This window comes from Nycticebus coucang, chromosome 9 (genome assembly GCF_027406575.1).
Source record: "Nycticebus coucang isolate mNycCou1 chromosome 9, mNycCou1.pri, whole genome shotgun sequence".
NCBI classification, from domain to species: domain Eukaryota; kingdom Metazoa; phylum Chordata; class Mammalia; order Primates; family Lorisidae; genus Nycticebus; species Nycticebus coucang.
The window spans coordinates 22951941-22977281 of record NC_069788.1 but is presented as its reverse complement, the minus strand read 5'-3'; the positions used below and the strand labels follow the sequence as shown (position 1 = coordinate 22977281).

Below are 25341 nucleotides of genomic sequence, written 5' to 3'. Positions count from 1 at the left end.
CTTAAATAAATATTACATAGGATTGGTAAGGAGCCAGCCAAGATTATAGGCCATGAATGTTTATATTCCAAATTCCCATAATTGATATTTTTTTGTCTAGAGGTTCTTAGCATTTTGGAAATAGGACTGCAGAATGTAGCTGTAGATTAGTTTAAAAATACAGGTTTTGCCAGGCATGGTGGCTCACGCCTGTAATCTTACCACTCCAGGAGGCTGAGGTGGGTGCATTGCCTGAGCTTAGGAGTTTAATACCAGCCTAAGCAAGAGCAAGAAACTTTCTTTACTAAAAATAAAAAAACTACCTGGGCATTGTGGCAGGAGCCTGTAGTTCCAGCTCCTTGGGAGGCTGAGGCAAGAGGATCACTTAAACCCAGGAGTTTTAGGTTGCTGTGAGCTATGACACCACAGTGCTCTACCTAGGACAATGGAGTGAGATTCTGTCTTAAAAAAAAAAAAAAAAAACCTGTATAGATAAAGATTTTGCCAAATAGTTCAAGTTAGAGGAGCTGAGGGTTGATGTGAGAAGTGATTGAAGTGGTGAGTATGCTGGATATAGGCTGGATAAGAAAGTGAAGAAAGAGGGTTTGATAGGAAGAACATAGTGGGGTCCAAACCAGGGGGGTTTGTTGAGACCAGCTCACTGCTTAATTTTACTTGATTGATACCTTAAGTAAAATATAATTGTCCTGGCTCGGCACCTGTGGCTCAAGCGGGTAAGGCACCAGCCACATACACCTGAGCTGGCAGGTTCGAATCCAGCCCTGGCCTGCCAAACAACAATGACGGCTGAAACCAAAAAATAGCCGGGTGTTGTGGTGGGTGCCTGTAGTCTCAGCTACTTGGGAGGCGGAGGCAGGAGAATCACTTGAGCCCAAGAGTTGGAGGTTGCTGTGAGCTGTGAAGCCATGGTACTCTACCCAGGGCGACAGCTTGAGGCTCTGTCTCAAACAAAAAAAAAAAAAAAAAAGATAATTGTCCTGGAAAGTGTATTAAGAAGAAGTGTGGTTTTGAAACTTTTACTTTACCATTGGCTTAAGCGGACTAGTATTTCTTTATCCCTGTTATCATTCTGCATTTATTTTATTCACGTGTCATTATTTTTAAGGAAAACTTAGAAGATGAATATGAACCGCGAAGAAAAGATCATATTTCTCATTTTATTGTGCGCCTTGCTTATTGCCAATCGTGAGTATCCATTTATATGCTCAGTCAAATCTGGATTATACATTAGTACATGGAAAGTTGGCATGTTACACTAAAATGTAGGAAAACTCAGAATATCATCAGGAACCACTTGGTCATGGATTGAATACTGTTGCAGTGAACTGTTTGAAAGTTGTTTACTGAAAAAATATTGAAAAAAATTTCTATTGCAAAATTTTGCCTAATGAAATACCTTTAAACTATGGAGAAACTCTTCATTTGGGATTTAAAATTGGAAGGAATTTTATTAGGATTTATTTGATATGTTCCTGGAAAAAAGTGGTATTATTTTTAGGAAACAATGATTTAAACCCATATTGAATTTGGTACAGGATTTTAGAGTTTGAAATATACTGGCCTGTTAGAGCTAAGATATTTTTGTTTGGTCTTGGGTTCTGGTAAGTCAATAGTGCCACCCAGAGGGAGAAGGAGGTAGTTGCTTTTTTTGGTTTAAACCTTGTTTTTTCCTCCCATATTAACTTTGGCCAAATAATATAGTTGTGGCTGTTTCTTTTTAATACTAGGCTTATCATATTGAGAATCTTGAATTACTTACTAAATTACTCACCAGCTTTGGTCCCAGGGTTTTTGTTTTGTAAAATAGCCTGTGTAGTTTATCATAGCGAATGAATTGCTGACAATTTGTGAAAGTCACTTCAAAAAACTGAAATCATATTTTACATGCAGTAAGCTAATTATTTTATTAAATATCAACAATGTCTATTATATAGCTGTCTTATAAATTAATGTAGTTTTATGGATTTTAAATGTTGTAGTATATATGTACATACTACATTTTTGCAAAATTATAAACTATAAAGCTGTAGGTAAACTTTCCTTTGCAGAGTTTATCTGATCATAATCTATTCAAACATGAAGTTACCTTTAAACAATTTGCTTTGATGAAACTACCTCAGGCCAAAGGAGTATCTTATTTTCTAATATAGGTGACTATTTTACAGTTGCATTAAATGCATAATTTCTTTTATGTTATTCAATAGTAATGCAGCTAGGCTAGAAGCATTCCATATTTAATTTTATAACACGCCCTTTGCCTTAAATTCACCACATCCCTCAAGATTGTGGTATGTGGTATTTGTATTCTCCTAATCATAATAGAGGACTTGTATGCTTTTAACTGCACCCTGTTGGCATCTTGCTTATGTTGAATATTGCTTTACTAAAACTTCTTGGAGGGCTGGGCGCCATGGCTCACGCCTGTAATCCTAGCATTCTGGGAGGCTGAGGCGGGTGGATTGACTGAGTTCACAGGTTCGAGACCTGCTAGAGCCAGAGTGAGATGCCCTTCTCTAAAAATAGCCAGGGTGCCTATAGTTCCAGCTACTTGGGAGGCTGAGGCAAGAGAATTGCTTGAGCCCAAGAGTTTGAGGTTGCTGTGAGCTATGATGCCATGGGCATTCTACTGAGGGTGACAAAGTGAGATTCTGTCTCAAAAAACAAAACAACAACTAAAAATTTCTTTGACATGCTAATCATTGTATCTTTAATTTGCACTCATAATTTCTCTATCTCCATTTCAGCGAAGATCTCAGACGCTGGTTCATTCAACAAGAAATGGATCTCCTTAGATTTCGATTCAGTATTTTACCCAAGGACAAAATTCAAGATTTCCTAAAGGATAGCCATTTGGAGTTTGAGGCTGTAAGTATATTTTATAGTTATTTCTATTTTTTTTTTTTTTTTGAGACAGAGCCTCAAGCTGTTGCCCTGGGTAGAGTGCTATGGCATCATAGCTCACAGCAACCTCAGACTTCTGGGCTTAAGCAATTCTCTTGCCTCAGCCTCCCAAGTAGCTGGGACTAAAGGCACCCCTCCCCCCCCCCCCCAATGCCCAGCTATTTTTTTTTTTTTTTGTTATTGTTGTTTGGCAGGCCCGGGCTAGATTCAGACCCACCAGCTGTGGTGTATGGTGGCTGGTACCTTAGCCGCTTGAGGTACAGGCGCTGAGCCTATAGGTATTTCTGACTGTTTTCACCATTTATCCCTCCGCATTAGTCTTAAGTGTTGGTAATAATGGGTGGAGTTCATTTCCTTTACATTCTCTTCCTAAGTTCCCACAGTAGCTGACACAGTAGCTAATAGCTTTGTACAACAATGAACTGTTCTTCTTTGTGACTAGAGGAAAAGGGGCCTTTTAGTAGCAAAGCCTTATCTTTAGTTGTTCTACGAAATATGTGGTTTATTACAGTAAAAAATGTTTTAGTTTATGAAAGTTCATCATAACTAAAATCTTAGAGATCAAAAATTTTAAACTAATAATGTATCAAAAAAACCAGATAAGTAATAGTTACTCATCTGCAGTACTTAAGTTTAGAGAAGATGATACTTGATTTATTTATTTATTTTTTGAGACAGAGTCTCACTATGTCACCCTTGGTAGAGTGTTGTGGCATCACAGCTCACAGCAACCTCAAACTCTTGGGCTTAAGTGATTCTCTTGCCTCAGCCTCCCAAGTAGCTGGACTACAGTCTCCCGCCACAATGCCTGGCTATTTTTTTGGTTGCAGCTGTCATTGTTTAGCAGGCCCAGGTGAGGCTCGAACCCGCCAGCCTCCGTGTATTGGCTGGTGCCTTACTTACTTGAACTATGGGCCCTGAGCCGATACTTTATTTTAAAAGTTAGTTGTCAGTAAGATTTGTCTGATTAGTTTTAAAATATAATTTTGGAGACAAATCTGAACTATTTACATATTGTAATTACATAAAATGGAAGAAATATGTGGGATGTATTTAGCAGAGATAAGTGTTGGGAATGGAAGTAGAATTTATGTCTTAGGTAGATTCTGTGCCACAGTGAGAAGGGGGAAGATTTAGAGAAGTTGGATGTAATTGAGACTTTATTTTGGTGTTGGAATGGGTGGCTTGGGGCTAAATAAAGTAGAAGTTGCAGTAGGTAAAAGATATTGTCCTGTCTGACAAGTGAAGGACATACCCACTGTAACAAGGAACATTGGGGGTTATGTGAGTTGGTAGAAAGAGATTGCATGAAGGGAAGTGACCAAACATTTGGTAGACATTGAGTGTCCTTACTGTGTGCTAGGTGGGTACTTTGTGTAGTTTCTTTCATTTACTACTTATAAGAGCCCCAGGAGGTTTCTAAAGAATATCTAACTAGGCATAGAAACATGTCATGTGCAGGGCCATTTGACCCAAATCCATTGCATTTTCCACTTTGCTTTTAGTTTTGGTCCTTAGTAAAGTCCATTCTTTGCTTTTATCAGTTACAGTTGATTTATCCTGTCCTAAAAATATTTTAAATAGCTTATTTTTGCTGTTGTTGAAATTACTGATTTTTATTAGGTCATGGAGAAAAGTGTCCTTGAGAAGGTATTCTAGAGGGTTTCAACATATTGGTAATGTATAATATTTTTATTGAGATTTATTGAGATAGAATTCACAAATCCTGAAATTTACCCTTTTACTGGTATTATTTATTGGTTTTTATATGATTACAGAGTTGTCCAACCAACACCACTGTCTAATTTTAAAACATTTTCATCACCCTAAAAATTATACCCCATAGGTTCTACCTTTGGCAGCCACTAACCTGCTTTCTGTCTCTGGATTTGCCTATTCTGGGCATTTCATAAAAATGGAATTGTATAGTATGTAATATTTTGTGACTGACTTCTTTTACTTAGCATAATATTCTCAAGTTTCATTCATGCTGTAGGATGGAACAGTATTTCATTTTTTAAAAATTGCTAAATATTCATTTTGCATTTGATGGACATTTGTTTTTGACTATTTTGAATAGTGCTGCAGTGAATAGTCAAGTCCAGGTTTTAGTGTGGATATACTTTCATTTCTCTCAAGTATATACCTGAGAATGGAATTGCTAGGTCATAGGGTAATTCTGTGATTATTATTATTATTTTTTTTTTTGGAGATAATGTCTTGCCCTGTCACCTGGGCTAGAGTGCAGTGGTATCATCATAGCTCACTATAGGGCACTCAAGCAGTCCCCTTGTTTCAGCCTCACAAGTAGCTGGGACTGTATCTGTGTACCACCACACCATACTAATTTTTCTGTTTTTTTGTAGGAATGGGGATCTTGCTCATGCTTAGGTTGGTCTTGAACTTCTGGTGTCAAGCAATCTTCCAGCTGGTAAAATGTTTTCCAAAGTGGCTGCATTATACATATTTCTTACCAGCAATACATGAGGATTCCTATTTCTCCACATGTGTAGTGACAATTTCTTATCTTTTTAAAAATACAGCCATCTTAGTGGGTTTGAAGTAGTGTGTCATTGGGATTTTGATTTGCATTTCTAATGATGCTGAACATTTTTTCATATGTTTATTTGTCATTTGTGTATGTTCTGTAGAGAAATGGCTGTTCAAATCCATTGCTTAGTTTTTAATTGAGTTATTTGTTTTTTTTACTGTTGAGTATTCTTTTTTTTTTTTTTTAGAGACAGAGTCCTATTTTGTCGCCCTTGGTAGAGTGCTGTGGTGGCACGCTCACAGCAACCTCCAGCTCTTGGGCTTAGGCAATTCTCTTGCCTCAGCCTCCCCAGTAGTTGGGACTATAGGCGCCTGCCACAGCACCCAGCTACTTTTCTGTTGCAGTTTGGCTGGGGCGGATTCAAACCCACTACCCTTGGTATATGGGGCCGGCACCCTATTCACTGAGCCACAGGCGCTGCCCACTGTTGAGTATTCTTTATATATTCTGGATATAAGTCATTATATTCGATGTATAATTTATAAATTTTATTATCAGATATATAATTTACAAATATTTTTTCTCATTCTGAGGGTTGTCTTCTCATTTTCTTGATGGTATTGTTTGCAATACAAAGGTTTTTGATTTAGATGAAGTCTAATTTATTTTTTATTTTGTTGTGTTTTTTATGGTGAGTCTAAGATGCCTTTGCATAAAGTAAGGTCATACACATTTACTCAGAAAGTTCTTTCTAAAGGTTTTATAGTTTTAGCTCTTACATTTAGGTCTGTGGTCTATTTTCAGTTGATATCTGTACATGGTTTGAAGTAGGGGTCCAACTTCATTCTTTTATATGTACATAACCAGTTGTCCATTTGTCAAAACGGCTATTCTTTCCTCATTGAACTGTCTTGGCACTCTTGTCAATTAACTGTAAGTGTAAGCGTTTATTTCTGGACTCTTACTGGATTGATTTGTATGTCTGTCCTTATGCTAATACTACGTTGTTTATGGCTTACTATAGCTTTGTAGTTAAGATTTTAAATCATAAAGCATGATTTAACTTTCAACTTTGTTTTCTTTTTTTCAAGACTGTCTTGTCTATTCTGGGTTCCTTGCACTTTCTTATGAATTTGGGATCAATTTGTCAAATTCTACCAAGGAGCCAGCCAGGATTGAGTCTGGGATTGTACTGAATTTGTAGATCAATTCAGGAAATATTGCCCTCTTAAAGTTATTAAGTATTAATATCCGTGAACATGCTTTTTCTTTATTTAGATCATGTGTCAACAAAATCTTGCCTTATTTTGTTAAAGTTATACCTAAGTAGTTTATTCTTCAATATTATTGGAAGTGGGGTTGTTTTCTTCATTTTCATTTTTGTAATGTTCATTGCTACCATATAAAAATCCAGCTGATTTTTATGTATGGCTTCATGTATCCTACAACCTTGCTGAACTTGTTTTTTAGTTCTAATTGTTTTCTAGCGGATTCCTTCCTTATGAGTTTATGTCTCCTATAAACAGAGATAATCTTAGTCCTTACTTTCCAATCTGAATGCTTTCTATTTCTTTATTTTTGCCTGATTGCCATAGTTAGAATCTCCATTACAATGTTGAATAGAAGTGGCAATAGCAGACATTATGATCTTAGAGGGAAAACATTCAATCATTCACTGTGATGCATGGTGTTAGTTGTGAATTGTTTTGTAGATGTTCTTTATCAGATTGAGGAAATTTCCTTCTAATTCTAGTTGAGCATTTTTTTTTTTGGTAGAGACAGAGTCTCACTTTACCGCCTTCAGTAGAGTGCCACGATGTCACAGGACTCACAGCAACCTCTAACTCTTGGGCTTCCGCGATTCTCCTGCCTCAGCCTCCCGAGCAGCTGGGACTACAGGCGCCCGCCACAACGCCTGGCTATTTTTTGGTTGCAGTTCAGCCGGGGCTGGGTTTGAACCCACCACCCTCTGTATATGGGGCCGGCACCCTACTCACTGAGCCACAGGCGCCACCCTAGTTGAGCATTTTTATCATGAGTGGATATTGTATTTTCTCAGATGCCTTTCCTGCACCAATTGAGATGATCATATGGTTTTTGTTCTTTTATATTAAACATGTATTACATTAATTGATTTTTGGATGTTAAGCCTAATTTGCATTCCTGGGATCAGTCCTTCTTGGTCATGATATTTAATTCTTTTTATTTATTTATTTTTAATTTTTATTTATTTATTTATTTTGTAGAGACAGAGTCTCACTGTACCGCCCTCGGGTAGAGTGCCGTGGCGTCACACGGCTCACAGCAACCTCTAAGTCTTGGGCTTACGCGATTCTCTTGCCTCAGCCTCCGGAGCAGCTGGGACTACAGGCGCCCGCCACAACGCCCGGCTATATTTTTAATTTTTTTTTGAGATGAGACAAAGTCTCACTTTGTTGCCCAGGCTAGAGTGCCATGGCATCAGCCTAGCACACAGCACCCTGAGGTTCAAGGGATCCCCCTGCCTCAGACTTAGAGTAGCTGGGACTGCAAGTGCAATACTGGGCTGATTTTTCTATTTTTAGTGGAGACAGGGTCTTGCTCTTGCTCAGAACTGGTCTTGAACTCCTGAGCTCAAGGGATCCTCCCTCCTCGGCCTCCCAGAGTGAGGGAGGCATGAGCCACTGTGCCCAGCCTATAATCCTTTTTATGTGTTGCTGAATTTGGTTTGCTAGTATTCTGTTGAGGATTTTTATATCTGTGTTGATAAAGGGTGTTGGTCTGTAGTTTTCTTGTGACCTCTGTTTTTGGTTTTGGTATAAAGGTAATAATGGCCTCTCAGAATGTTTCCTCCCCTTCAGATTTTTTGAAGAGACTATAAATTGGTATTAATTTGCTTTTAAATGTTTGGTAGAATTTATCAGTGAATCTACCTGGGATTGGGCTTCTCTTTGTGAATTATTTTAAAATTGCTGATTCATTTTCTTTACCTGTTATGAATCTTTTCAAACTTTCTATTAGTTTTTGAGTCAGTTTTAGTAATTTGTGTCTTTTTAGGAATTTGTTCATTTCATCGAAAGTGTTGATACATACAGTTCATAGTATTTTCTTATAAACCTATTTATTTCTGTAAAAAAATAAAAGGATTAGTGGTGATGTCCATTTTATTTCTGATTTTAGTAATTTGAGTTGTCTTTTGCAACGGACCGCCCTGTCGGTGGCCTTCAGTCCGAGGGAGTGCAGGGAGAAGGAACGAGGAAAGTTGAGAGGTCGGCGCAGGAAAGATGACAGACTGCCACATAGTATGTGATGAAGGAAGCAGCTGTGAATTTATTGGGTATACATGTTGGTATTTATACATTTTTACAGAGCTTACATAATGCAATCTTTTTGCTTACGTGTGCGGGTTATCTTTGCGTTTACAAGTGTGATTTATCATGCATTGTTATGTTTTAACGTTCCGCTTCCGGAGGGTGGCGGTTATTAGTCAACTCTGCCCGCTTTCTCCTATCTTAGTTTCTTATTATCTTTTTAGAACAGCTTGACATCTTCTTTTATGTTAATGCTTGACTAATTTTACATTTACTATTTGATCTTATTGTTATTGATAATTATAATTTTGATTTAGAGTAAATTCCTTGACAAGTATTATTTTTCCTATTGATTTTTATTATGCGTGACAATTGGTGAAACAAGATGTTCTGAACAGGACTTTATGGTGGGTGGATGTGTTTCAGTGACTTTGTAACTTATGTAGATAATTTGTATTTCATGTCCTTGGGCTTATCGTCTTAGCTCACTGGTGGGAAAACATCTTTATGTGCTCATTGTTGGTGCCACTGAGTTTAGCAGTTCACAAGGCTGTGTTTTATCTGGATTAGTAGTGCATTGTGCTCATTCTTAGGAAAGTACATATTGACAATTTATCAGAACAAACAGACTTCTGGTACAGGATGACAAACACATGAGTAGACGCCACAATCTTTAAACTTAAGCGGGTAACTGAGCATGCTAGGCAACATTTCTGATGCTGTGCATACTGGGGGCGCTGGGGGCAAAGCTCCGGGGAGCACAAACCACCTTCCCGTCGTTCTGTAACGCGGACAGCACTGCCTCACTACGGCTATATGCCGTGGGCGCGGCAGTCTTTTCCTTTTTTTTAATCATCTCTGTAGAGGTTTGTTAATTTTTTGCGTCATTTCAAAGAACCAACTTTTGATTTCGTTGACTTTTATTGTTTTTTAGTCTCTATTTCATTAATTTCCATTCCAATCTTTTCAAATAATGCCCTTTCTTCTTTCTTCTGTCTTTCCTTTGGGTTTAATTTGCTCTAATGTTTTTCCAACATGGGAATTTAGGTTATTGATTTGAGATGTGTTTTCTTATTTAATGTCATTTGTAGCTATAAATTTTCCTGTGACTGTTGCTTTATATGCATTCTGTGAGTTTTGGTATGCTGTGTTTTCTTTTCCATTTATTTCAGAGTATTTTCTTAGATAGATTGATTATTAGGAATGTTGTTTAATTTCCACATATTTTTAAGTTTTCCAATCTTCTTCTATTTAGAAGTTTTCCAACCTTTTTCTAGGTTTAATTCTACTTTAATTTGAGAACATATTTTATGATTTTGAACTTTTAAAGTTTATTCTCTTATAACCTAGCGTTTAGTTTATTCTGGAGCATGTTCCATGTCTGCTTGTAAAGAACATGTGTGTGCTGCTCTTTGTTGGATTATTCTGTAGATATGGTCTGTTAGGTCTTGTTGGTTTATAATGTTTTTCAAATCTTGTGTTTCCTTGTTGATCTTCTGCCTGTTTGTTCTATTGATTATTGAAAGTGGGGTAGTAAAGCCTTTAATTATTACTGTTGTATTATTTATTTATGCCTTTAAGTCTGTCAGTTTTTGCTTCATCTATTTTGGGGCACTGTTGTTAGGTGCACATATACTTATAATTGTTAAATCTTCTTGGTAAATTGAACCTTTTATTATTACAAAATGTACATGTTTATTTTTAGTAACATTTTTGTTTAATGCCTATTTTGGTTGGGATTAGTGTAGGCTTTCTAGATATTTTATGGCTATCGTTTGTATGATATGTCTTTTCTCAGCCTTTCATTTTCACCTCCTTTGTGTGAATCTAACATGTTTATTGCATACACCATATATATGGGCCATGTTTTTTCTTTTTTATTTATTCTAGCAGTCTCTGTCTTTTGATTGGATTGTTTTAACCAGTAATGTTTAATGTAATTTTAGATTATTTAGGATTTCCACCTGCCATCTCCCTATTTCTATTTTGTATGTTTGTTTTGATCTTCTGTTTTTTATTTTAATCACTGTCTTGTGTTAAGTAGAGATGTTCCAGTGTACCATTTTAATTCCTTTGCTGTTTTTTCCCTATATTTTTTGAATTATTTTCTTTGTGGTTTCCTTGGGAAATACAATTACCATCTTATTTTAAAATAATCTAGTTGGGATTAGCATTAGTCATATTGTTTTAGGAAACAGGAGTTTATGGGAAATATATGCATGTTTTTTAAGAAGTATGCTGGAAGTCAGTATCATAGTTTTTTTTTTTTTTCTTTTTTTTTAGAGATAGAGTCTAACTTTATCACCTTCAGTAGAGTGCTGTGGCATCACAGCTTACAGCAACCTCCAACTCCTGGGCTTAGGTGATTCTCTTACTTCAGCCTCCCAAGTAGCTGGGACTACAGGCACCCACCACAATGCCTGGCTATTTTTTGTTGCAGTTTGGCTGGGGCAGGTTTGAACCCACCACCTTCAGTATATGGGGCTGGGTTCCTACCCACTGAGCCACAGGCGCTGCCCCTTCCCTGCCCCCCTTTTTTTTTGAGATAGAGTTTTACTGTGTCACCCTCGGTAGAGTGCTGTGGCATCACGGCTCACAGTAACCTCAAACTCTTGGGCTTAAGCGATTCTTTTGCCTCAGTCTCCCAAGTAGCTGGGGCTATAGGCGCCCGCCACAATGCCTGGCTATTTATTATTTTATTTCGTTGTTGTTGCAGTTATTGTTGTTTTAGCTGGCCTGGGCCAGATTCGAACCCACCAGCCTCAGTGTATGTGGCTGGCGCCCTACCCACTGAGCTATGGGGGCCACCCAGTATCATGGTTTTTAATATTACTCTAGTTGCTTCTTGACTGTTTGCTATAATTAATTAATATGGTGTTTCACTCTGCAGGTCATTTGAGATGCATTAAATAAATATATTCATTAAAGTAAGATGCAGAAGAATGGCTAAAGTTGGAAGATTAAAGAAAAAATTAATATTCTTATTTATATATCCCATAGTGGTCTTACACAGTTTCTAAAATCCCACACTAGTCATATATAGTTTCTAAAGGGAGCAAAACTTCGGATTCCTGTGAGACTATTTTGGTTTTTCTAGCTCAGTGATTCTCAGTGGGGGGATAGGTACTACTCCTAGCGGGATTATCAGAATGTGGATAGTAGAGTTGTGTAGAGTGTGGAAAACATTATGCCTTATAGGTTTTGAGATATAAACCATATGATGTAAAGTTTGATTGTTGGCTGGTGGGGATTAATGGAAGATAGAGTAAGAAAGTATTGCAGGAGGTTTGGCAGAAAAACTATTCCTGTGATAGATTGTATTCACTTTCCTAGCAGAGAACGTTTGCCCTCTTGTTCAGGTGCTGGTAATTACCAGCATATGGCATCTGGTACTGGTAATTAAAGCACTGGAATTCAGGTGCTCTTGATTAGCTTGTCCCCAGGACTCTGTAAGCTCTTCCCATTTAATTTAGGCTTTCCCAACTTTTACCATTTCGTTAATAAGAACATGTGCAGTTTCTTCACTTTGATTAGAATATTTAGTTTATGTTTGAAAACTGTTACAACAATTCAGATACTGATAGTGCTTTTTTTTTTTTTTGAGACAAGAGTCTCACTATGTCTCCCTTGGTAGAGTGCCATGGCATCACAGCTCACAGCAACCTCTAACTCCTGGGCTTAAGTGTCTTGCCTCAGTCTCTCGAGTAGCTGGGACTACAGGCCCCCATGATGCCTGGCTATTTTTTTTTTTTTTTTTGTAGAGACAGAGTCTCACTTTATGGCCCTCGGTAGAGTGCCATGGCCTCACACAGCTCACAGCAACCTCCAACTCCTGGGCTCAAGCGATTCTCTTGCCTCAGCCTCCCTAGTAGCTGGGACTACAGGCGCCCGCCACAACACCCGGCTATTTTTTGGTTGCAGTTTGGCCGGGGCCGGGCTTGAACCCACGACCCTCGGTATATGGGGCCGGCGCCCTACTGACTGAGCCACAGGCGCCGCCCGTCCTGGCTATTTTTTATTGCAGTTGTCATTGTTGTTTTAGCGGGCCTGGGCTGGGTTTGAATCTTCCAGCCCCCTTGTAAGTGGCTGGCGCCCTAATGACTGGGCTATGGGTGCTGAATCTAATCTGAAATTTCTAAGGATTAGTAGTGAGCAAATATTGCTATCCATGGGGACTGTTTTGGAGTTCTCATTGCGGAGTTGATTGACTTACCTTGGGTCACATTAAAGGTGAATGTGGATAAGGTTAAACAGATTCTATTAATACATCGTCATTGGGCCAGTTGGGGGAACGGTCAAGCTTTGACAGCTGTCAGCCTCAGAGACAAAGGGTTTCTGTGCTGTTGGAATGGGGAGCTTGATAGCAGCTTATTATTTATTTGGGTATTTTTTAAAACCTCTTTAGCATAGTCAAAAAATATTTTTTGTTTATTTTGAAATACCAGTGGATCTAATGTCAAGGTGCTTTTCATTAGAAGAGTACAGAATGTCAGAGACAGTAAAGTTAAATATCTATAAAGATGTAGAGAGTATTCTGTATGTTACAATTGAAAACTCCACTGCATATTAAGAAGAACTAGTGTTGTTCACTTGCTGTTTATGTTTAGAGAGGTGAAGGCTTTTGAGTGAAGGCAAGTGAGGCTGGTAACTTCGTTGCCTGGCTCACTGAAAACAAGTATATGAAAACTTTGAATTGTTTATTTATTTTAAAATAGCTTTTTCTTATCCTGAACCTGACATTTTGAAATTTCTTATCCCTTATAATTTAAAACCCTACTTTCTTTTTTTTAATTTTTTATTTTTAATTTCAGCTTGCTTGTTCATCATTCTTCTTTGTTGGAAGTACTCTTTTTTTTTTTGTTCATTTTCTTTCTTCTTTTTTACAATGCTTCCTCTGGCAATGCTCTGTCCTATTGCCTCCCCAGTAGCTGGGATTACAGATGCCCACCACAACGTCCGGCTGTTTTTGAAGTTGGTAGAGACGGGGTCTTACTCTGGCTCACTGCTGCTCATACTGGTCTCGAATCTCTGAGCTCAGGCAATCCACCCGCCTCGGCCTCCCACAGTGCTGGGACTACAGGCGTGAGCCACCACGCCTGGCCCTTACTTTCTTTTATCTTAGAAATTATTTCATGTCATTCTTGGCTGGTGACTTCTTTTTAGTGAACATGAATTAAAGTTTAATTTATCATTTAATTTATCATAAATGCCAGTTATGAATTTATTAAGAACTTTTGGGTGCTTTTCTCCTGGTAACACTGGAATGTTGAATTTACATTGATTTAATAGTTATATGTGTATTAGTAAATACTAAATGGCCTACTCCATTTGTTTTTTTCTTCCCCTCTCGACCCCCCTCAGACAGAGTCTTAGTATGTCGCCCCAGTAGAGTGCTGTGGCATCACAGCAACCTCAAATTCTTGGGCTTAAACGATTGTTTTGCCTCAGCCTCCCAAATAGTTGGGACTACAGGTGCCTGCCACAACACCCAGCTATTTTTTGGTTGTAGTTGTCATTGTTGTTTGGTTGGCCCTGGCTGGGATAGAACCCACCAGCTCCGGTGTATGTGGCTGGTGCCCCTCCATTTCTATCACTCACAATATGAAAGTGCCCTTCATGAATATACGTTACTACTCCCTTGATACCTACTCTCTGGGATCTCCAATTATTATAAGTCTATTAATAAGTTGCCAAGCAATTTTAGTGTGGTGCCTGCAAAATGGAGAGCTGTGTGTGCCTTTCAGTATCTTTTGACACAGAATAAACTTTAGTCAATATCGAGTCTGGTGATATAGCTAAGATAGGGCATGCAGGTATAAGAAGAGAGCAGTCCAGAGAACACATGTGTTTGGTAAGTGTGGAGGTTTTTTGCAGGACTTCTCATAAGCCATTGGCTATGACGGTAGCAGAACAGCGCCTAGGGAAGAGTGAAGTGGGATGGTGAGACTCGTACTCTCAACACTCCTGGTGAAAATTCCAGATCTAAAAGGAACTGAGTGGGAAAGAGTTACTAACCAGATGAAAGGTGTTAAAAGAAAAAGTTATTCATGTTACTTGTTAAAGACAGTAAGAAAGACTTTATTCAAGGGAGGCTACTGATAGGGTTTTGTAGTGGGGAGAGAGATGAGCTTAATTTGGAATATAATAGGATAAATGAGGATTTTGGGGGTAGGGGTCAAGTGAATGTAAAATTACTAACAGGGCAATTCTTTGCTAAACTGATCTAAGGAATTTTGCTGAAGGCAGAACAGAGTGGTAAGATCCACATATTGAGGATGGTCAGACAAAGCAGGATTCTTGCTAAAACTGGAACCTTTTCAGGAGTCTGACTTAAGTAGGTCAAGGACCTAGCCTTTGTGAAGGGGTTCAGTCTTACCTTCTGAATGGGGAAGTAAATTGTTTTATGTTTCAAGGCTTTGAAGTTGGCAAGATTGCTAGTCCCAAGCAGCATGGTCTTTGTGCTTTGAATGAATGTTTGAATTAATTCCTAGAGAAGATAGCAATCAAATTCAAAAGATTTGTCTCTACTCTGTCTCATGAACAATAGGCATCTTTAAGATGAGTATAGTGTAATAACATAGAGTATTTACTTTTTCTCAGGGTTAAATGGTAGGTGATAGGTATATCTTACATATCAAATGCGATTTTACCATTGAATTGGATTTGAGGTATCAGGCTGGTAAGCAAACTTTAATTTGTTATGTCTCTAAATAGGAAAATTTGTGATTTAGATTTTTGTGTTTCTGTTATAATTGCATACCTTTGACTTCTTTCCAAATGACTTATATGAAGGCATTAACATAGGACTTTCTTTTTATAAGTAAACTCTACAAATACAACAATAATACTTTTGTTCTCATAGTGGTTTTTGGCATCAAATAATTATGGAAACCAACCTTGTATTATTTTATATATATTTACTGGGCCACTATGGTAAAATATTGATATATTTTTGTATTTGGAGACTAGGGGAAAAGTTCACTGAATTTTCTAGTTAATTGAGGCCTAACCATTTTTGTGTAGAGTTGTAAAAATACACCATGGCAGATGGTCTTTAGTGGCAATGTTTTAGAGTTCATAGAATCTGGGATTTTCTAATCAAGCTACAAAATTAGATTCTGCTAATGATAATATAGTTTAAGCCTAGAGATGTTATGGCTAAATGTGAAACTTCAAGCTGAATTACCCTTGAAGGCTAAAATTAACATACACGAAAATTTTCAAAATAACTTACGAAAGTCATTTCTCTTTTTTAATGTTTTTATATAGCTTTTGGATATAGGATATCTTATATTCTCATTGTTGATAACTTTTCATGCTTGTGATCTTGCCCTTGAAAAAAATGTATGACTTTAGCCAGACGTGGTGGCTCATGCCTGTAATCCTAGCACTCCGGAAGGCCTAGGTGGGTGGATTGCGTGAGCTCACAGATTGGAGACCACCCTATGTCAGAGAGAGACCTTGTCTCTAAAAACAAAAAAACTGGGTATTGTGGTGGGCACCTATAGTCCCAGCTACTTGGGAGGCTGAGGCAAGAAAATCACCTGAGCCCAAGAGTTGGAGGTAGCTGTGAGCTATGAGGACCTGGCCCTCTACTGAGGGCGACAAAGTGAGACTCTGTCTTAAAAAAAAAATAAAGTATGACTTTAAATTAGTTGAAATTGGGCAGTGCCTGTGGTTCAAAGGAGTAGGGCGCCAGCCCCATATGCCAGAGGTGGCAGGTTCAAACCCAGTCCTGGTCAAAAACTGCAAAAAAAAAAAAAAAAAAAAAAAAAATAAGCTGAAATTTCCCATATACAGAATTATGTCTTAATTGTTTTATAATCTTTTATATACGTATATATAAAGAAACACACACATAGTGACGTTAATTTTACTAAGTATCATCTCTAGTATTAGTTTCTGCAGTTAAACATTTACATTATGAAGTGTTACTCGTGTTTTCTTAAAGTGTTCTGAATAATGCACACATTTTTTCATTCCATAATCTTCCTAACTTTTCTCTTTTCCCTCCATGTTCTTTGAAAATTTAATTCTTTTTGGTTGAAGTCCTATGTCATGGTCTACTTTAGAGTCTAGGTCAGATTGTATTTTTCCTAGGCCTTTTGTGGTTTTTGGCCTGGGCTGGGTTTGAACCCGCCACCTCCGGCATATGGGACCGGCGCCCTACTCACTGAGCCACAGGCGCCACCCCCTAGGCCTTTTGGATAAAAGTAAGAACCAGGGTTTCAGAGGGATAATGGATTTGTAAAGAGTGGCCAACTCTGATTTACAGAGGCAGGAGGAATAACAGTTACCAATTTAGCTCAGGTTCCATATACTTGTTTTGCTACTTACTCCCCACCTCTCTGAAGACTTTCACAGGACAGATCAGTTACTATCCCTATTCTGGGCTTGTCTCTCTGTTTATTCTCTACCTCCTACTGGTTGGTAATCTCCCTGGCTTTTCAGATACCTTGTGTCCTTCAGCTCCTGATCCTTACCTCCTGTCTGGCTTTGTTTCCTGTTCATCTCTGGCCAAAGTGTGCTCTGCCTGTTCCAGAGTCCCAGGAAACTTTTGGTGAAGACAATCCTTCTGTTATCTATATTGGAACTTTTTTTTATTTTTAAAGGTTTTATTTATTTATTTATTTTTTTGGCGTCACAGCTCACGGCAACCTCCAACTCCTGGACTTAGGGGATTCCCTCCCGAGTAGCTGGGACCACAGGTGCCTGCCACAATGCCTGGCTATTTTTTCTTGCAGTTTGGCCAGGGCTGGGTTTGAACCTGCCACCTCTTGTATGTGGGGCCAGTGCCCTACTCACTGAGTCACAGGCACCGCCCCTATCCAAATATATTCCAGTTCCCTTTACTTGATCCAAGGAGTAAGGCTTCTGTATGAGGATGTATATTAGACAACCCAGTGGGCTAGTCCGAAACTTGCATGGAGGCCATGTTTCCTAAAGAAGCAGTATCTACTGATGACTGAATGAGGAGTGGATTTATTAAGGTTTGGATCTGCTCAGTGATATAAGAAGACAGAGGAGAAAAGTTCATCCCTAATAGCTGACAGGTGTTATATGTTTGCTGAGTGCCGGGCACTTTGCTAAATACTTTATATTGGTTATATAATTTAATTCTCAGAACAGCTCCATGAGGAAACTGAAGCTCAGAGAGGTTAAGTAACTTCTTCAAAATTCAGACTTTTAGTATAAATCACCAAGCATGTTACTAAATATATGCTTAGATTTCTTCACAGCTAGTCCTGAACTAGCACTGAAATGAAGTGCAACGGAAGCTGACATTTAAGGTGACAGGGCCCATCAACAGTGATATACAGACACAGGTGTGAGTTTAGAGATTTACATTGGTGTAGTAAATTAAAGCATTAACTGTAACTTTACTAAGATGTTTTATGTTAGCTGATAGTTCTTGGCAGAAATGGAAACCAAATATATTAAATATGCCACAAATTTTCCCATTATGTCTGCTGTCTCTAGAGAAAACATTATATTCACAACACTAAGTTGTTGAGAGGTTCATTTTCAGCCTATGGCTTTCTTTACCCTTTATATTTTTCTTCTCTGCTACCTTTTATTTATCTTTTTATTTTTATTTAATTTTTTTTTTTAATCTTTTTATTTTAATTTAATTTTTTTTTTGGCCGGTGCTGGGTTTGAACCCATCACCTCTGGTATATGGGGTCGGCACCCTACTTCTTTGAGCCACAGGCTCTGCCCTATTTATCTTTTTAAAAACATTTTTTTGGATCACATTTTTAGATTATATCCAACACTTGACTCATCTAATATTCAGAGATAAATATAGTATTACATACATCAAAATTCAAGTAATAGATTTTGTGTTTGAGATGGGAGAAATTTAATAGGTCAGGAAAAGAAAAGTTGTAGATTTGAGTAGGTTTTCTTTTTAAGTTCACAAGAAAGAGAGATAATCATGGAGGGAGGCCCACTGATTGTTTCAGACGGGGCCTTCCAGGAGAATGATTGGCCTCCCTTTAGGGGTTTTGGACTATCAGGCTATCATCACCCCTCTTAGATATTGTGGTATTTTTGGTGATGGTAAAAAATACTGGCAGGTACTACAGGCATTTAGTAGACAGAAGATGGGGATGCTGGAATACCGACAATGCAATGGATAGTTCTGTAAAGAATGAATTTTCCCACATCCTTCTTGACTATATTTATGTGAACAAAAACAACAAAAATCCCCCAAACCCAAAAAACTTAATTGTTTCTAATGATCTGAATCTGAACCTATATCTGTACTGTTTTCTAAATCAGCCAACATTTTTAGCCCCATGTATTTTGTATGCCTAATTGTTCCTGGACTATATTATCCTGAGCATGAATGGAAGATAATACTTTATTATGTTTTGAATGTTTCTGTGAGTTGTTCACTTTTTTGAAAAGCACTCACTGCTGTGGCATTTGAAGCACCAACACACACTGTGCCAGTCTGCATTGGAAGGTGGTGTATTCACAGTGTTCTGCTAACATGTACGATGTCTAACTACTTGATCAGTTAAGTATGCTGATATTATTTTTTTCTTAAATTACGTTGGTTTTATTTTCTTTTATATTTTAGTCATGGAATTCTGATCTCAAAATTATATGTAAATAGGTTCTCTCTAAATTTTATTTCTAGATAATACCACAGGTATTGTAACGTATTTTCAATATTAAGATTTTTTTTTTTCTTTTTTTAGAGACAGAGTCTCACTTTATTGCCCTCGGTAGAGTGCAGTGGCGTCACAGCTCATAGCAACCTTCAAGTCCTGGGCTTAGGCGATTCTCTTGCCTCAGCCTCCCAAGTAGCTGGGATTGCAGGTGCCTGCCACAACACCTGGCTATTTCTTGTTGCTGTTTGGCCAGGGCTGGGTTTGAACCCACCACCCTCAGTATATGGGGCTGGCGCCCTACCCACTGAGCCACAGGCACCCACCAACATATTTTAAATATTAACATTTTTAAAGAAGGGTACCTGTAGCAGTGGGTCTGATAGGATTTTTTACCAGTAGTTCCATCTAAGGTATGGTCGTCAGCTTTGCAGGTCCCCCAAGTCTTTTTCTTTTAAATTTTTGCTTATAGTGTTATTAGCACCGACTATAGCATATATCTTATTTTTTCTTTTAAGAAGATTTAGGGTAGTTTTGGCTCATACTTCTTAATCTTTTTAAACATTTTCCTCTCTTTAAAAAAAAATTGTTTATCTCGCTAAAGTAGCGTCATCCCAGACACATTGTTTTCATAGCTAAAGTTATATCTGTATGTTTTGTAAAAAATGATCTTCTTAAGTAAAACCTTTAGTACCCATAAGAACTTATGAGAACAGCAGATGAAGGAAAGAAAGAGCCAAAAAACAGCACGACAATAACACTTCTTTGTATCTCCTTTCATAAATAGAAATACAATTCCTTTGTACTTTCTGTTCATCTTTTGTGAATGCAGAGCTTCCCAGAATCCCAGTGGAGCAGGGCGAGCTAACTTCTCTGATTGGAAGGACTGAGACTGGCTGTCTGCTCACAGATCCCTGGGTGGGGTATTCAATTCTTTCTGTTCCCCTTGGAGATGTTTTCATAGAGCATCTGTGAAGGTGCCTTTTTCCTGGGCTTGTGTTACAATTATAGTGAGGTTTCTGGTCTTTGGATCACTTTTGTATAGATCCTAGAAGTCATCCATTTATGGTTATGGTTTAAGGTAGCCAGTCTTGAATGTTAATTATAAGAATTCTAATTTTTCAAAATTAATTTTTTTTTTTTTTTTTTTTTGCGGTTTTTGGCCAGGGCTGGGTTTGAACCTGCCACCTCCGGCATATGGGACCGGCGCCCTACTCCTTGAGCCACAGGCGCCGCCCCAAAATTAATTTTTTTTTTAAGAGACAGGGTCTCACTTTGTCACCTAGGCTGAAGTGCAGTGGCATGATTGATCACAGCTTACTGCAGACTCCAAATCCTGCCCTCAAGGGATCCCCTCGCTTTAGCTTCCTAAATAGCTGGGATTGCAAGGACGTGCCACCACACCCCGCTATTTTTTAAAGTTTTTGAAGAGATAGGGCCTTGCTGTGCTGCTCAGGTTCGAACTCTGGACCAAAGTTATCTTCCTGCTGTAGCCTCTCAGTGTGCTGAAAACAAAACCAGCAAGGAATTTCAGGAGTCATAAACCATTGAGAACTTTGCCTTTGGATTAGGGGACCTCTGAAATTTAACTTGTCAGTCTTTAGGGCCTGAAGATAAACCTGAGAGAGATGTAGGGGTGGTTTGGGATGGGTTGGTTGAGTTAGAGTGATCTCTTGTTCTTTTTTTGTTTGAGAAGGCTATGCTGTGCTGGAGTTCTGTGCCAAGGACCAGCTTTTTTCTAGTAACACCCTTCTCTTCCCTAGTGAAGTGTGGTTCTTTCTTCCCTTTCTAGCTTGAACACGTAGTTCCATTATCTTACTTTTTCTAATCATAGTATAACCTCTACCTCTCTGGAAGTCTCTTGGATAACATATACTCTCTTTATTTAACATTATTTTTATGATATCTCCTTTTTTATTTCAAGGAAATACATTTATTTATTTTCACATTAATTTTGGTTGTGATTTTCCATTTTTATGACAAGGACATTCAATTATAGGAAAGAGTGGAAGATGAGGCTACCAAGATAGGGAAAAGGCGGGAGGGTTACGTGTTATAATCCAGCACGATGACGCCAACTGTGACAGCTCAGTGAATGAGGAAGCGAGACCTAATGTTGCTAAGTAATACAGGTTGAATATCCCTTATCCAAAATGCTCGGGACCAGAAATGTCTCAGATTTTGGATTTTTTCAGATTTTGGAATATTTGCATTATATACTTGTTGAACAGCTAAAAATTGAAAATCTTAAGTGCTCCAGTGAGGATTTCCTTTGAGCATCATGTTGATGCTCAGATAGGCTTGGATTTCGGAGCATTTTGGATTCTGGATTTTCAGATTTGGCATGTTTAACCGGTTGAATGTTGAGACTTACAGCAGCGTTATCTTAGAAGGATATTGGCCAGTGTCTGTGTTAATGATATGTAGTAAGGATAATTATTTGTTGAGCGAATGACCAAATGAAGTCCTGAATGAGGGTCTGAACTATAGAAGTTGACTGTGGGAAAGGCAAAAAGTGGGAAGATATGGGCGACATCATGGAAATGGCTTAAAGAAGATTTGGTAATTAAAGGAACGTGAAGTAAAGACATCTCCAAACTTGGCATAGAGGACAAGACTGTAATATTAGTAACGATAGTGAAGATAAAAAATGAGAGTATATTTCGAAGCTAGTACATTTGGTTGTGAAAATATTGCTTGTGAGTGCTAGTGGGCCAATGGAGATAGGCAGTGGACAATTCAAAATGTTAGGCTGAGTTCAGGATGTCATGGTGGAAGCTAAATAATCAAAACACCATGTAAAATAATTGAAACTGTGGAAAAGAAGCACAAGAGCACTGTGCTAAGGGAAAGGATGAGTGAGAAGACCTGGAAACACTAATCTAGTAGTGACTTCTTAGGACCCTGGGCAAGTTACCTAACCTCTTAATGCCCCATCTTCTACTGTAAATTGAGGAAAATCATAGTATCTCCCTCATTGGATTGTTGTGAAATTAAATGAAATCATCTTTGTAAGTTGTGTAGTGTTTTACAGGCCTGTAGTAAAAACTCATCAAAGATTAGTTATTATTTATTAAGCACTTTAGTTATACATGTAAAAAATGAACTGATTCTAATCTAACACTAGAAGTTGTGTTTAAAATTATGTAAGTAGTCTTATTATTAGTGACATTTTTATTTCTCAAATTAGGACTTTCTTATTTTTGAAGGTCTGGTCAGTTGTGACCTTGAAGCTGATTTTTCTGATAAATATCTAATTCACTTAGGTGTTTTCATATAAAGCCCTCACTTTTCTGGACATCCTCTACTGATGTAGAGTTTAGTATTATACAATGGTTTCATCTTCACTTTTCTTCTCTGTTTCTTATTTATGTAGTTCCTTTACCTTTTGGGACTTAGATATAAACTCTTGGTTGAATATGAATTTTTTTGTAGATGAGGTTGAGAGTATGATAAATGAGAGGTGATGACACTAATACTGAATCTAGTACTTCACAGATTTCTTCCAATGAAGATGGGTTACAAGCTCTGTTTGGCATCTGTTTTTCTTCTCTGCAACAGGATTATTATGCTCTAGAAGTGTCATTTGGGGGAGCCAAAGCACTGTACTATACCTTCTACCGGTCCGTTCAGTATCTAAGGGAAAAAAAATAATGTCATGCATTGAAGTTCATGCTTTGCAGGTGTTTTGTTTCTTCCTTCTGCTTTAGTACTAAGTAGTTAGAGGGGTTTCTTAAATAGTAAATGAATAAAAGTAAATGTTAAGCACAAATATACCTAGAGTTTTAACTTTTTACGTTTGCATTTTAGTTGTCCTGTTGATACTTTAAGGGGTGAGAGAAATTAGCATTTTCAGATGAATATGTGTCATATCACCTCAAAGCTGTAGTTATTTCAATTGTCATTTCCTTGTCTAATGAGACTCACGATGAGATACTTAAACAAAACAAAACAGCCTTTGGATATTTCTGGTCAATAAACCTACTAATATATTCTGAGTGCCTGTAGATACAAAGCACTGTAGATTATATTAAAAATATTGCCACTTGAGTAAGTCCTTAAAGGAACAATTTTGGAACTGCTTGGTTGATTAGTGTACATCAGAGCTATTTGGGCTCTCTAGAGTGAGGTTCAGGGAAGTGATAGGCTGTGCCTACAAACAGACTGGAATTGGATTTAGAAAGGATCGCTTGTTTAGTCTGTCTTTCCTGATTTTCATTTATTTTTTTGCATACCATTTAAAATGGATTAGAATTCATTTTCTTAGCCCTTTTAAAAATAACCTTGGCATGGTTATTTTTTCCTTAATTTTTATTTACTATGCCCTTTGGGACACAGGCGCATGTGCGTGCACACGCACGTTAACAGAAGAGCCATGATTTTGGCAGTATGTATATTTAGCATGATAAAGCATGACTTATTTGAAGTTTTTAGAAGGCTGCTATCTGTAGTCATGAGAAAAGTCTGCTTTTGAATGTTGCTGCCTCTTTTCTTTTGTGAGGTTGGATTCTAGGACACAGGTGCGCTTTCCATGACCACGTTTTCATTGGAAACAGGGGTCTATCATTTGTTAGAAGTGGCGTGTGCTTCTACCACCACCTATAAGATCTCAGTGTTTATTACTTGACTTTTGTTTATCAAATCCCAAAGTTCGCTATTGTTCTTTTCTTAGCTAATAGGGGTGTTTTAGGTAGGTTAAGAGAAGAAAAACTTTTTTTAAAAAGTCACAATCATTCTGTGTGAAAGAGAACTGTAATTCCTGTAGAAAAAGCAATCAATCAGCTTGGTGTGTTGTAATGGTAGCTTTGTTATTTTACTGTCCTCTGTTTTCTGTTTCTTTTTCTAACAAAGAAAATTGACAGGTGACTTAGCTTTTTATGAGTGCTTCTGTTTAAAACTGCACTACTGAATGCTTGGAGAAACTAACCTTGGCTTCAGCAGTGCTGAATGGTGAAAGTGAAAAGAAGTTCTTCCTTTATTTCCTTTTTTCCTTCTTTCTTTTCCTTCTTTCCTTCCTCTTCTTTAAAAAAATGCTATTTAGGGGCGGCGCCTGTGGCTCAGTCGGTAAGGCGCCGGCCCCATATACTGAGGGTGGCAGGTTCAAACCCAGCCCCCGGCCAAACTGCAACCAAAAAATAGCCGGGTGTTGTGGCGGGCGCCTGTAGTCCCAGCTACTCAGGAGGCTGAGGCAAGAGAATCGCTTAAGCCCAGGAGTTGGAGGTTGCTGTGAGCTGTGTGAGGCCACGGCACTCTACCGAGGGCCATAAAGTGAGACTCTGTCTCTACAAAAAAAAAAAAAAAAAAAAATGCTATTTAAATCTAATTTGGGTAAAGTTGACTTCTTGGGAGTTGAAGGAAAAAACTGAAATAAAATATTTTTCTTCTCTTATGAGTATTGTGCTAATTTGCCCCAAGTGATGGAATTAGCCTAAATGTTGGGAAATGCTGAGTTTTATGAACTTGCACTTAACTTGTATTTTTTTGTTATTACGGTATATGTGGTAAAATTAGATAATAAAGTTTCAAAGAAATTCTAACTGATAAATTCACCCTGTTTCACCTTCTTAAACCTAAGAAGCATAATTTACCTAAATTATGCAAAATGCTAATTAAAGGATTTAATTTGCTAATCATCTCAGTTTGATTAGAGGCAGCTGCTGATTATCTGCACAATTCTAAATGGACCTTTCCAAGATGGCTTTCATTATTTAAAATCAACTTGTCAAACTAATTAAGACATAAAGTTAAGGAATAACAAATACTAGTAGTTATCTATATACTTTCCGTGTGATGCAAGGCAATTCAGAAATGCCCGCACCAAAGACTTGGTGCATACAGTGTCGTCACGAATTTCAGTTGAACTTTGTTTGGCTTTTTTACTGAGTTCATTAGTTTCTCTAGTCACACCTTTGTTGGTCCTTTGAGTCTCTGACTTTTTTTCTGGCTCCTTTTTCTTCCTGCTGAATCAGCACAAGGGAGCAGAGACAGTCTTGTGCTTGTGCACTCACATGTGCATGGAAATGGGCAGAATGTATCACAG

General features: G+C 37.9%; 1 protein-coding gene across 4 annotated transcripts in view; it reads left to right on the top strand.

Annotated features, from left to right (window-relative positions):
* PRIM2 (DNA primase subunit 2) overlaps positions 1–25341 on the top strand; it is a 460188-nt gene that overhangs the window by 165821 nt on the left and 269026 nt on the right. For all 4 annotated transcript variants that reach the window (XM_053600944.1, XM_053600945.1, XM_053600946.1 and 1 more), the window contains 2 exons: positions 1106–1185; positions 2745–2865. In XM_053600944.1, the coding sequence (XP_053456919.1) occupies positions 1106–1185; positions 2745–2865 (201 nt within the window). The remainder of the gene's footprint in view (positions 1–1105; positions 1186–2744; positions 2866–25341) is intronic.